The 13,825-nt window shown below is 46.6% G+C and overlaps 1 protein-coding gene and 1 long non-coding RNA gene across 7 annotated transcripts in view; one reads left to right on the forward strand and one right to left on the reverse strand.

Moving 5' to 3' along the window:
- The first annotated feature begins 367 nt into the window (after nt 1-367).
- LOC135282968 (uncharacterized) lies at nt 368-8,499 on the forward strand. The gene is made up of 3 exons (XR_010348934.1): nt 368-1,194; nt 2,617-5,949; nt 6,256-8,499. It is a non-coding gene; the product is annotated as an uncharacterized LOC135282968 (long non-coding RNA).
- TNC (tenascin C) overlaps nt 7,714-13,825 on the reverse strand; it is a 73,759-nt gene continuing 67,647 nt past the window's right edge. For all 6 annotated transcript variants that reach the window (XM_064393259.1, XM_064393260.1, XM_064393261.1 and 3 more), the window contains 4 exons: nt 13,580-13,676; nt 12,039-12,200; nt 9,993-10,156; nt 7,714-9,026 (listed from right to left, as the gene is read on the reverse strand). In XM_064393259.1, coding sequence (XP_064249329.1) covers nt 8,916-9,026; nt 9,993-10,156; nt 12,039-12,200; nt 13,580-13,676 — 534 coding nt within the window. In that variant the 3' untranslated portion in view covers nt 7,714-8,915. The remainder of the gene's footprint in view (nt 9,027-9,992; nt 10,157-12,038; nt 12,201-13,579; nt 13,677-13,825) is intronic.

The raw sequence follows: 13,825 nt of genomic DNA on the forward strand, positions 1-13,825 counted from the left end.
ACTCTTAACCTGAGTCTGTGTCTGTGTGCACACCCACACCTATCTCGGGAGATGTCTGAGGGGCCTTCAGTCCTGGGTGTCCCCACCCTTCTGTGTCCCAGGGGGTCCCTGAGTGTTCTTGGGTGTCCCTCTGTGTCCCTGAGTGTCCCTGGCTGTCCTGTCTGTCCCAGTCTGTCCCTGTGTGCAGAGGTCAGGGCAGGCCCGGGCTCTGCCCCAGGCCCAGCCATGGCCCCAGAGCCACGGGCAGGGCCTGAGCCCAGCAATTCCCCTGCCCAGGAGGCAGAACTGCTGCCCTGGGCAGTGCCAGCCCAGAGCAGAGCCCAGAGAGGCTGTGGGGTCTCCCTGACTGGGAATATTCCAGAACCATCAGTCCTGTGCCCTGTGCTCTGGGGTGGCCCTGCTGGAGCAGGGAGGAGGCACCAGTGACCCCACTGTGGTTCTGTGATTCTGTGAGCTAACACAAAGCAAGATTCTCACTGAGGGTTTCCAAATCTCCACATGGCCACGTACCAGGGTGATCTTTGTGCAGAAAGGCCAAGTGCAGAACAGCCCCCAGCAATCTGCAGTACCAGCAGGACCTGGGCAGTGTGACCCTCTGGGAGGGAGCAAAGCCCTGGCCAAGGGCAAAGCCCTGGCTTTGGAGCTGGTCATGCAGCCTTGAAATGAAAAACAAAGCAGCTGGAGTTTCTTTGGCCAGGGACAGATGCAAAGCTCAGAGCTTTTTTGCTACAGAATCACTGAAGTCTCCCCATGCACTGTCACTTTGCAGTTGCATAAAAGCCCCCTGCCAGCCACTGCTGCTATTTCTTCTCCAGATCAAGGTCTAGCAAGGTGTGCACAGAGTTACCCTCTCTGATGTGGGCCCTGCTGCTCACACAGCTGAGTGTGCTCACTATTTGCTTTCCTGCTCTACTCCAGCTCCAAACAGCCCAGCCCTGGCAGCTGCCTCTGCTTGTGGTGCCTTTGGGATGGAGCTGAGGCAAAATCCTCATTTTTACTGCAGATGAAAACGGCTCTTTTCCTGTCCCAGGGGTGCTGTGTGTCCCCAGTTTTGCTGCACTGCAGCATTCCCTGGGTACCCACAGAGGTACCCTGATCAGGTGGTGATTATTCAGTGTTCAGCTCACAGGAGGAAAATAGATTTTTCCAGCAGCCTGGGTGTCACAAAGCCTCCAAAACCAACACTCTGCTGAGGTGAGAAATCTGTTGAGAAGTGCCAAACTGTAACAAGGAAAGAAGCTCTGAGGGCACAGATTGATGACATTTTTCATGGGAGATGCAGAACTTTCCAGACAAGAGCACTAAAGCTGGGAGTAGACAATTACTGTTCCTTTACCTTAATTTTGTTCACCACCTGCTCGAGCCTGAGGCACATGACACAAGCTCTGATCTGGCTGAATCCCTCCCGGGATACATACACCCTTTGGCTCTCCTTTTCTTTTCCTCTCATGTCCTTTGAAGCAGAGACTTCAGTGATTTTACAGGAATCACAGAACTCCTACTCATAATCACACCTGAACAAGAAAGAACATTATTCACTTACTAGGATGGAGTGGAAGGGGGGGATCCATCACAATATTTGGGAGTGCTGGTGATCCCTGAGTGCCTCAGTGTGGGGCTGAGAGCACAGCAGCCCCAGGGAGTGCTGTCAGCTCTGAGATCAGCACCTGCTGCCACCTGAAACCTCGGTGGTTTCCTCTCGCTTTCTAAGCTGAAGGAAACACTGACATTTCTGCTGAGCTGGCAGCACCCTGGGGTCTGAGTCCCAGTGGTGCTCCCAGACTGGAAATCATTATGGTTTTATAATTCTTGTAGATATTCATATGTAGTTTTATAGTTATATGTGGATGTTTGTGGGCAAACACAGACATGGATGGTTTTTACATGTATATACACACCTTTATACCCATATATCCTTTAAAGTTATACATTAAAGAATTGCTGGATTACAAATAGATGAAAAATATAAAAGCTAAAATCCTAAGGCATCGTTCACATCCCTCTGGAGGCTGTCCCTGTTTGGCAGCACACATCAGTGCCCCCCTGCTCTTGGGGCATCACTGAAACCCCAGGAGGCAAAGGCTGGCAGGGGGCAGGTGGAACCCAGCCCCAGGAGATGCCTTTGCCATGGCACAGCCACAGCCCCAGTGATGCCTTTTTGGGCTACCTAAAAGCAGAGGCCAGACAAAATTAAGGCAATAAAAAACAGGTATATTTATTGAAGGGCCTTCAGGTACATTTTGGGCAGACAAAGCCCCTTTGGGGCTGCACCCAAAATGGACAACGGGTCATGGGTTTCACACTTTTATAAGTCTGGTCCATTTGCATACTGGGGGTTAATCTGCCAATTACAGCTTCAGATAATGAAGGAATTGACCCCAAGTTTGCTCCCCCCAAAACTCACTTTTGTTTCCATCTCTGGGGACCTGAGGCAGTGAGGTGTCCTTGATTGCCAGGCCTGGAGAGGAATTGTTGTGTCTGCCCAAAATGGGAAAGCAGCAGCTCACACTGTGTGTGGAGTGTGGAGTTATCCACTAAAGAACTGCAGGGTTACTGGTCCTTCAATAAATAGAACTGCTTTTTATTACCTTCATTTTTTCTGGCCTCTCTTTTTAGGTAGCCCCAAAAAGACATCATCACATCCAAGAGCTGCTTTTCCCTCCAATGTCAAGTGAGATGAGAAAGGTTTGGCATGGGGAGATGCTTTGGGCTCAGAATTGCTCGGGGACACTGAAATTTTGGTGGTTGAGAGGCTTTTCCCCATTTCAGTGACAAGTGTTCAGAGCAGTGGCTGGAGCTGTGAGTGCTTGGAAAGCCATGAATCCAGGTATAGCCAGGGTTGGGATATCTGCACACAAAAGGCTTCAGAGGAGACTCCTCAGGGCTGATGGGAGACTGCCAGAGCACAGAGCTGCCACCTGTATGTACCTTTTATCATGAAAAAATTGCAATTGATTTGACTGCTGCGCCAGTGCTGCATTGTGTGTGTGGGTAATTTCCAGGTAGTCTGGTTACCATAAAGCAGAGAATGCACATAGATTACACTGAAAACAAATAAAAATTATAATCTCAGGGGTCCGATCTAATTTTTACTATTTATTTCCTAGGGAAAAGTCAAATGCTTCAGCATATAAGGCAACTTAGAATATGATTTTTTTACTTTTGTTCCAATTTCTCTCAGCCATTTACACTTCTTTGGTTGATCACAATAGAGTTGAAACATTCAAAATAGTATTTTAAAACCTTTTTCTAGGGAAGATCTGGTGGGTTTATATTTGCTGAGTACCTTCTTTGCAAGCAGCATTCTATTTGCATGAAAGCCTAGAACATGTTGTTAATAAAAAAGTCCCAGCTCTTCCTGAAGTTGTGACTTTTACAATTGGTGTGATGACAAAGTGGAAATTATCTCTCAGACTAAATCTGGATGCTTGTGCTCTCTAGTGACACAGCCAGGCATTTTTTCTTTCACTTGGACAAAACCCAGCCTTTTTCACATTATTTCTCCTCTCACTTTCACAGAATCACAGAACTAGAAGGACAAGGCATGAAGTAAAGTAAAAGTAAAGAGGCAGAGGAAGGGTGGGGAGGAAATGAGCACTTTGAGTCCTGAAAGTAGTTTCGGTTTTAAGCAGGGGACCAATTTTCAGGTTAGATGTTGCTTTTAACCCTCTCTGCTGCTCTAAAACAGAGGGATGTCTCTGGCAGAGGCAGCCACGAAAGTGGGAGCGAAAGGGATTATCTGCACCAAAATCGCTGTGTATTGGTTTTCCCCCCACCTCAATCTCTCTATCTGTGCCGGTGTCTTTCTCTCTTTCCTCTTTGCAGCACAGAATTTACAGTAAAAACACAGGAAGCTGAATGATTTCCTCTGAGGAAAGTACCTGACGAGAGGTGAAGGAGCAGAGTCATCAGCAGGCCCCTTGAGCCATCCCTGCCCATGCAGTCAGTGATGCTTTCAGGAGGTGCTGCCTTGGAACCAGACACCTTTCAGGTGGTTTTTGCCAGGTCAGGCAGGCTGGCACAGGAAAATTGGTTTTTTGCCTGTGGCAATCCCAGAAAAGGGAGTCCTGAATTTGTGAGTAGCAGTTGGTGATTTGTGAATAACAGCAGATATTTATTTATTTGTGATGCTGCATTTTGTGCACCAAAAACCACTTAACCACAGTCACTCTGCTCACAGTGGTGTGGAGGCCCCTCTGTCCCTCCAGAGAATGTGAGATGGCCCTGAGGAGGGACAAAGAAGGCACTTAGGAAGGGACAGGCACATTTTTAGCTGCCATTCCAAACCTGTCCCTCCCAAAGGAGCTGAGCTGGGAAAGCCAAACAAGCAGCACTAGGGAAGGAGACCTGGGCCCCCTCCATTGCAAGACTCCTTGGAAAACCTCAGCCCAGACTTCCAAAATTTCAGAGGTCTTGAAAGGGGACTTTTGCCCTAAAAATACCCAAAGCCTTATCCTCAGTGTCATCTGAAAGGGCACAAGTGAGTAACTCTGCAGATAGCATCTCAGAGAGACCATGAGCTCCCCACACTTCACTAGTGACTAAAGCTGAAGTGGATTTTTCAGCTGAGTGGGCCTAAATGTAGGAGTGGAAGGGATACAGCGATAGGTACAGCACCAGCCTCTTTATTTTGCAATAACTTCTCCTCTCCAATAACTCCTGCCTCCTCCAGGAAACTTTCCTTTAGCTTACACAGCTGTTGAAATGCCTGTGTGGAGTTACATTTTCCTGCTGCAGCCTCCACTCGGGATCTCATTGCCACTGCAAAGTGCAACAGGCCTGATTCATTTTGCAGCAGGAACATGATTGACGCAAGCCCGGATGGAGACTCATTCTCAGCCCCGTGGAAATTCCTCACCAAGGCTGCAAGTCAAGTGAAAACCTCACTGTACAATCATCAGGTTGTGTTTCTACTCCTAAACCTTTGGGATGGAGCCAGGAACAGCTTGTGAGCAGGCGAGGGTGACCCAGAAAGCCAGAGCAGTTCTTACATCATCTTTTATTCTGGTTTTGCTCTTTTTTTTGGATATTTTTTTGCTGAGAATTGTCTTTCCCTCTCACCTACACCAACTCCTTCACCTTTAGATTGAAGGCCTGATTAAGATGTGTGTTTTTCCAGGGCCGTCCAAGAATAAAAATCATCCGTGCTGTTCTGGCTGAGCTTTGCTTGTAGTCTCCTGCTGACAAACCACACCTTGTTTATCAGGACCAACATTTGTTGAACACACACAGAGCTGCTGGAGCTCTGAGCGCTGAGATTTCTGCACCTGCTGGGGAAATCACCGGGGGAAAGGTGGAGGAACAAAGGCTGGAGCCGACTTATTTCAAAGAAAATGTTAAGGCAGTGCTGAACAGGGGCTCCAAAGCTGCTGGGGGGGTTCATGTCTCCTTCTGTATTTTCATTTTACATTATTTTACCCACTTCTCATTAAACAAATGGTATAATTTTGTCAATTCTCTGTGTTTGTAACACTCTGTGAAGAATTATTCTCTGCCTTGACCTCCTGATGGAGTGCAGAGAACCAGCAGCAACCAGCCAAGCACCACCTCAGCAATCCCAGCTCTATTCCTGCGTCATCTTCTCATCCCTGCAAGTTAGAAATAAAAAGTGGCAAGGTACCTGTGAGGCTGATGCCACCTCCTTGCCATTTTTTGGGATCAAGCTACTGCTTGTTGATGACACTTGAACATTTCTATTCTGCTTTCCTTTCTAATCAAATTGTGGTAGAAAATATTCAGTGGGTGAAGCACAAAGAGTGCTGAGAAGAAGAAGAGAAGAAGAAGAAGAAGAAGAAGAAGGAGAAGGAGAAGAAGAAGAAGAAGAAGAAGAAGAAGAAGAAGAAGAAGATGATGATGACGATGACGATGATGATGATGATGATGATGATGATGATGATGAAAAGGAGAAGGAGAAGGAGAAAAGGAAGAGGAGAAAAAAAAGGAAAAAAGGTACTGCCCCTTCAAAGTTTAACAGCCCCAGGATTAACATGGCATCTGCAAGAAGGTTTTTCAAGGCTGCAGTTTTGGATTCAAGTAGTGAAGCCTGAGACCAAATGAGTTGCAGGGAAAGCCACTGGATCGCTGTGTTCTCAATTTCTTGTTTTCCATGCTCTCTGACCCTCAGTTATGCTCAACTGCTTTTAAAGCAAACCAAGCCAAAATTGTAATTTGATTGAAGGGACATCCTTGGGCAGGAAAGATGGGGAATTTGTGTTTTCTGTCACAATTCACTGAGCTATTTATTCACTATTGCAGGCTCAGGTGAGATTTCCTGGCTTTCTGGTGACATCCAGCTCAGCAATGGGTGAGATCAGTTCCCTTGGCTGGAATTGCATGAGGAGAGGAGGTGAGGGAGCTGTACCCAGAGGTGATGCAGCAGATGTGGGTGCTCCAGTTCAGCTGACACCAAGGTGACACCTCTGTTGCAGAGGGAAGAATTTAAGGTATCTGTCATCTCCCACATCACTCTGGAGTGCTCTAATCACTACACACTCATGCCTGGAGTCAGAAACAACCACAACCACTTAGCAGTCCAAGTCTCACAAAAAGCCAGGGGATTGAATAACTTGAAAGTGCCATCAGCCTTACTCCCTCAAATCATGCATCCATCTGACTTCTGCCCACCTGGCTTGAAGCTTTCACCTCGCTTAAGTAAGAAACCCAAGCATGAATTCTTTCTCAGACTGTAGTTAAGGTTAGGGCAGTGACACTGGAAAAGGAATTTTCCATCCACTTGTCTCAAAAATACCTCATGGATACAGTCCTAACCTCATAAACCCCTCTCATGCCCCCAGATATCTCCTTCAGTGCCTTTAGGACCTTAAATCTGGCTGAGGAAATAATTTTGAAGCCCTTCCTCTCCTGCCCCCTTGAGGCTCCCAAACTGCTTCATCACGTTAAGGATGAACCCCGGCACTGAGGCTTGGCAGGCTCATGAACAGATTTTAAATCTGAGCATGTTTTTAAACTCTTCTCACGAGTTACAAACAGGAAAGGGGGGAAAGCCAGTGAAATTCCCTTCCAGGAGCCTGTAGTGGAGCTGCTGGTCTCAAATCAAGCTTGTGTCAGCTCTGAAGGGTGTTTTGGCAGGTCTGACACCAAGGATTTGCCAGCTTCCCTCTCTCAATGGGGATCATGGAGAATACCAAATAGGGCATCTGTCAGTGAGTAATTACAGGAAATATCAGCTTCCTTTTGTGCAGCGTGTTTGACTCCTGTCTGGGGCGAGGCACAAACCTGAGCCTGTCTCCAGGAGCTCTTTGGAGCTGCCAAGGTAAATGACACCAGAGGCAGAGCCAGACAGCTCTGGGATGTTACCAGAAATGAGGAAATCATCCCATAAATGTCACTTCTTCCCCTGACTGTCTGCAAACAGACTGCCAGAGCTTTCCAGCACCCAGAAACACGGATCCAGTGTCATTTCCTCATAGCATGGAAAGCATCTGGAGGGCAGAGCATCGTTACTGGATTTGTTCTCCTTTATGCTGACTATCATTTACTGTGATGAACACCTAGGAAGGGTGTTAATTACAGAGAATTAATTTAATATAGTGCTGCCAGTGCCCTGGAGGGTCAAAGGAAATTTATATTCTCCGTGCAACACAAACAATGTTCAGGAGTGTAACTTCAGCCAGGAGTGAGGCAAGAAACATTTACAAAACATTTGCAAAATGTTTGCAAAATGCAATCTTGAAGTAGGGCAGAGAGACTGGATTAAAACAAGAGATCTTTTATTGTCTTGAACTGCAGGGTGTGATACAGAGGAACTACATGGATTTTCATTCATATTAAAAAAAAAAAAAGAGAGCCCTTTATTTACACAAGTGTTCAAACTGCCCATGGTACCTAACAACAACTCTGAATTCTCTTTGTTTTGCTTTGTTAGTTATTCCCACCTAGATGGAGCAAGCATTGGTCAGTAGCACTTAGAAAAACATGGAAGAAGCTTTTGGGCAGGAAAAAAAAAAATTCTCTTCTGAAAGAACCCAAATCCTCATGGGCATTTCACTGTAACAAACCCACCAGAATAATTACAACTAGTCACTGACAAAAGGAACAGTTTTCAGTAGGGGCTCAACACCTAATTCATTTCAGTCTGTCTTTATTTCCCCATCTATGTAAATATATCCTGGACATGCATAAACTCCACATGGATGAAAAAAAAAGGTAGAAATTTATTTAAAAGTAATTGTGCTTTTATTTATAAAAAAAAATTTACAATCAGACACTGTCCTGCTGTGTTTCCAAAAGCATGGTTCTCTTAAAAATGACAAAATGTAGCTTATTATTATTATCATTATTATTATTATTATTATTACTTTGTGTTTATATTAATAATATTAATCTTATGCTTAAATTTAAAAACCTACTGCTTTCTCTTCCCATTCCCTCCTCTGTGGTACTTGATATATATAGAAAAGGCATTCACACCACCAATTATTTTAACTTATAACTAATAATAATAATAATAATGATAATAATGATAATTAATCTTACACATTTCTGTGTGTAAAATATGGCTGGTTCTAAAACAAACTACCAATGTACAAAGCTGTTCTCCCTCCCCTCCCCTGGGCCACCCAAGAGATTGTCAGATGTCGGAAGAACTTTATCCCAGATGCTTTCTGGCAAAAAAAATTTAAAAAAAATTAATAAACCAACACAGAACCCTTGAGATCGTTGTCTTTGGTGTGGAGGACGTTCCTGGTGGGCAGCTGGAGCTGCTCTGCTGGAAACTCTGGGATGCTTTAAGGCTTTTTTTGTTTGGAATGCTGCAAAGCCTCTGCCGGGCCTCGGCTCACCGATGCTGTGGTACCAGTCCCAGCTCCTCACAGCCCCAGGCCAGCGATGCCCGAGGGTCTCCCCACACCCCCCTGTCCATCCCCTCCCCAGCCCCTGCCCGCAGCCCCCGGGCTCTACGCCCGCTTCCGACGCCCCTCCAGGTTCCGGAAGCTGGAGGGTCTCAGCTTCATCTCTGCAAACTGGATGGAATACTCGTGGCCCTTCCAGTGGAACCAGTTGACGCCCTGTGAAGGCAAAGGGGGAGGTTGGAGGTCACACTTTTATTTGCTGCCCCTGGTTCAGACTGGAGAACTTTCTCATTTGGGTACAGAGGCACCGTGAAGTGGAGGAGCTTTGGGAAGCACAGGGGCTGTGGAATGTTCAACCTGTACAAACCCACCCACATGAGATCACAGAAACCTGGAAATACACACTGGATGGGCTGGAGTTGACCTTAAAGATCATCTTGTTCCACCCCTGCTGTGGGCAGGGACACCTTCTACTGTCCCAGCCCTGTCCAGCCTGGCCTTGGACACATCCAGGGATCCAGGGACAGCCACAGCTGCTCTGGGCATCCTGTGCCAGGGCCTGCCCACCCTCCCAGGAAAGAATTTCCTCCCAGTATCTCAAATAAACCTATTCTCTGTCAGTGCAAAGCCATTCCCCCTTGTTCTGGCACTCCAGGTCCTTACAAATCTTCCCTCTCCATCTTTCCTGTTGGCCCTTCAGGCCCTGCAAGGCCACACTGAGGTCCCCCCAAAGCTTCTCCTCTCCAGGTGAACAATCCCAGCTGTGCCAGCCTCTCCTCCCAGCAGAGCTGCTCCAACTGCTCATCCCAGCCTGGATTGATGCTGGGCTTGCCCCAACCCAGGTGCAGCACCCTGACCTTGATCTTGTTAAACCTCTGTCACTCAGAGCTGTCCCTCCTTGCCTGGCTTTCATGGGAAGAGAAATATTTTTGTTTCACATGTTGAAAACTACAATTATTTTCTGCACAGTTGGGATACTCCCTTGGAAAATCAGACACAGCCAACAAGATTTCACCAGCTGATGTTAAATTCCTGTTTTGTGAGCCCATACATTTCCCTATGTTCCAGGAGAGTGGGAGGAGGGGATGCTGTGAGTTTTCGCTGGCTGAACCATCAGAAAAACCCATAATTGCAATTTCCCTTCCTCTCAAGCATTAGAGAAGCCATCAAAGCCAAACTCACCTGACTGTGGCTGTTGTCACCATATCTGCCCATCAGGTTGACTCGGTGACAGTTCTTGTACCAGAAAGCTCCTTTGTATGACAGAGCACAGTTGGTGATGGCAGAGTCATGGTCCTTGTCAAAAGTGGAGAAAGACCTTCCATTGTGGTAGGTCATGGAGTCACCTGGATGGGGGGGCAAAAGAAAGAGCAAGGTCAGTGGGTTGCCTGGTTTAGCTTTCATGAAAATATTTGGACTGTGCCATGCCCTGTCTGCATCTAAATTTTTAAAGTTTGACTTTTTTCATACAAAGAGAAATGCACAATTTTTGGTTTTGCAGGCAGGTCAAAATATTTTTTTACGTGGTCTCTAATCCCCAGTATATGAAGTGGTTTTTTTTCCATGCAGGCCAATTTCTATACTTCTTGCTAAAAGCTGGATTTTACAGTGTGGACAAGCCAAGACCAAAAAGGTGTTCACAAGGAAGGAATCAAGATCAAAAGAGTCTCTATACTCACTGAATCTTACTCATGATAGCCGTTACTACTACTCTGCACTAGACAATTTGCCTTAAATCACAGAATCATGGAATGGTTTGGGCTGGAAGGGATGTTAAAACTCATCTCATTCCACCCCTGCCATGGCAGGGACACCTCCCACTGTCCCAGGCTGCTCCAAGCCCTGTCCAGCCTGGCCTTGGGCACTGCCAGGGATCCAGGGGCAGCCACAGCTGCTCTGGGCACCCTGTGCCAGGGCCTGCCCACCCTCCCAGGGAAGGATTACTTCCCAATATCCCATCTAAATTAAATGGACATTAATTCTGCTGCTGCATTTCCTTTGTATCTCTGCAGTCTGTGTAAAAGCTCCTGTGCTGGTCACAGGGCAGAGCCCACACCCACACCTCTGCTCTGGTTTATGCACCCAGCAGTGTGAAATTATCTCCTTTTAAGACATATTGTTAAACTGGATTTATCTCTTAATCCTATGAAGCCTTAAAAAAGACTCACCAAGGGCTGCAGGGTTTGCCCCAGTGTGATTACAAAAGGCAGATGATTTGTTCAGCAAAATCATAAATCACATTACAGCAGGGCTTTGCTGCAAATTCTACTGACAGGAGAAGAAGCTGTGCCAGGCTATTACTGGCTGTATAAATGACAGCCAAGATTGGCCAAATGAGATATATTGTGGTTTAATACACTTGTTTCAATCCTGCCATAATCAGGCCATTAAATATGGCACAAAAATGCCTGGAGGATATAAAACAGAAACATAAATATATTGATATGTTTGATTTTTGAATACCTCACTGTCCCAGGTTGTAAGATATGGTTTGGGGGTGTGTATTTCCCATCTGTCAGAGGTGGGGCAGTTCTCCTCTGTTCATGGGGCAGTTTTTTCTTTATCTCTCCCACAGCCAGTCCTCCCTCCAGCAGATCTCTGCTGTCCATGGCCACTGAGTGTCCCTGCAGGGCTGATCAAATTCCAGCATCCCATGGGGAGATGCTCCGCCCAGGGCAGGAGCCAAGCATTCCTACCTGGATCCAATCTGAGCCTGGAACAGCACAGCAGCCTTTGCCCACTGCATTCCCAGAGCAGCAGCTTTCTCCTGCCCTGCATTGCCAGAGGGAGAGCAGGCCCATCTCCAGCAGCCCTGGAGCTGCAGAGGAAAACTCCCCCCTTGTGCAGGATCCCTGCTCCAGCAGAAGCACAGCTGGCACTGCAGGAGGGCTGAGCCCCCATGGGATGGGACTGTGCCACCACCCTGACCCACAGGGGGTCAGGGCCTGTTCTGACTCTGGCCGTGGTTTGTTTTATATTACTGTATTGTTTATTTTATTTTTTAAATTTTCTTCCCTAATAAAGAACTGTTATAATTTCAAAATTATAAAAACTTGGAGAGAAGGTTTACATTTTCCATTTCAGGGGAGGCTCCTGCCTTCCTTAGCAGACACCTAAGACACTCATGCAGGAGAGGCACCTGCTGATCTGCAATATTCACACAGTTTCCTTGAGTCAATGGGAGGAAATGGGTCATTAGAAGGAGGAAAAGTCAGTTTTTGCTCTCACCTGCTGTGCCGCTGTAGCCATCCACACGCAGGCGGTAGCGGCTCTTGGCGTCGCCCACACTGAAGCGATCATACACGGCGTAGGCCGTGTCCCCCTTGTCCCTCAGGTCCACCCGCAGCTCATACTGGCCCTGAGAAGTGATTTTGTGCAGGTTCTCCAGACCTGTAGACAGGAAGGAATGTTTGTCTTGATGCCGAATAGTTTTTTGCCTTGTTTCTTTTCTGAATTCTCTGTATTCTTTACACACATATTTGGAACTCTGTAGCCTATTGCTGCATTCCTACTTAGTTTTCCCAGTGCTTTTCCCTACCTTTTCCCTAGGCAGAAAGACAAAACACATTCCAAAGCCCCTGTCCCATCTTGGTTCTCCCTGGGAACCAAGACAAAAAAACCCCAACTCTTTGAGACTCATTTTCATCAACAAAGTTCAGTTCCATCTGAGGGGGGAGGATTCAGAAGGGGCTTGAACTGTGGGGAGATTGCATCACCACTTGTGCTCCTAATTGGTGATTTTTTTCAATTATACTAATTTGCTAAATTTATAAAAACTGTGTTCACCCCCTGGGGGAGGGACTTTTGTGGACATTTTCCATATTCACCTCCAATAAAGATCAACATTTACATTACACCTATACTAATGTTATCTCAAAACTGTGTTGTTTGATTTCCAGGTTTGTCAAGGCATCAGTCTCTCCATGTCTTTTTCTTTTTTGTGGTGGGTTCAGTGCTGGTCACTGAACACAAAGCCATTCAAAGCATTGGACATTGCTGAAATAGAGAAGTGGCCAAATCTCTCCCTCCCATGCAAAACCAGGACATTTGCGATGCCATTGTTCCATAAATGGGGCCACACTGGACTGTACAAACAGAGCAGGACACCAGCACTGGTGAGGACACTGAGCTGGATCAGCTCTAGGGTGATGTCAGCACAAAAGCAAATGAATAGTTCCAAAGTGACTGGGAGAGCTCTTCCCTTCAAATAATGGAAACAGGTTGGGCAAAACAACCAAAGTTGTGTTGTGTGATCATCATCATCATTATCATCATCATCATCATCATCAATCATCATCTTCTTCTTCTTCCTTCATTTACAATCAGGAAAATGCAGCACAACCTTTGAAAATGTGGAGGGTTTACTTCTGTTTTACCACTATGTGAGTTTATGACTTCTATTTGCCTGCTTTTCCTCTCTGGATCGTCAGCCTTTGCTGCTGAGGGTGTCCCAGGAGGACAGGAAGCAGAATGTGCTTCCCAGGTCACCTCTGACTGCTCCCAGAACCTCAGTGAGCACTGGGTGGGTTCATTTGGTGACCCCAGCTTGGCACCTTTGAATTGCAGCTGGAGGACTGCCTGAGCCTGGCCCTTTCAGTCTCCCTCATGTAGGGTGTCCATGGCTCCTTTTCTCCTGTTCCCCTTTACAAATACTCCTGCCAGCTAAATGAAGGCCTCTCAGTAGCTCCTGGACTTTTGGGCTGTGCTTCGGTTTTGTTTGTTGGGTTTTGTTGGTTTTTATTTCAAAAATACAAATTTGCAGCACTTACCTATCCAGAATTCATCCTTAGGATCTCCAAACCCTGCCACATAAGTGTTCCAGTTCTTGTAGAAATCTTGCTTTCCATTCTGACGCCTCAGGAACACCTAAAAGTAGGAAATGTTATGGACAGACTGCCCTGGCCAGAGGGGAAGAGCTTTTACAAACACAGAGCTCAGCATTGCTCCTGCCCTTCCTTTACCCCTCCCAGCAGACCCTCACTGCAAGGACTGAGTTGCACACAGGTTTTTGGAGC

This window comes from Passer domesticus, chromosome 18, assembly GCF_036417665.1.
Source record: "Passer domesticus isolate bPasDom1 chromosome 18, bPasDom1.hap1, whole genome shotgun sequence".
Taxonomy (NCBI): Eukaryota; Metazoa; Chordata; class Aves; order Passeriformes; family Passeridae; genus Passer; species Passer domesticus.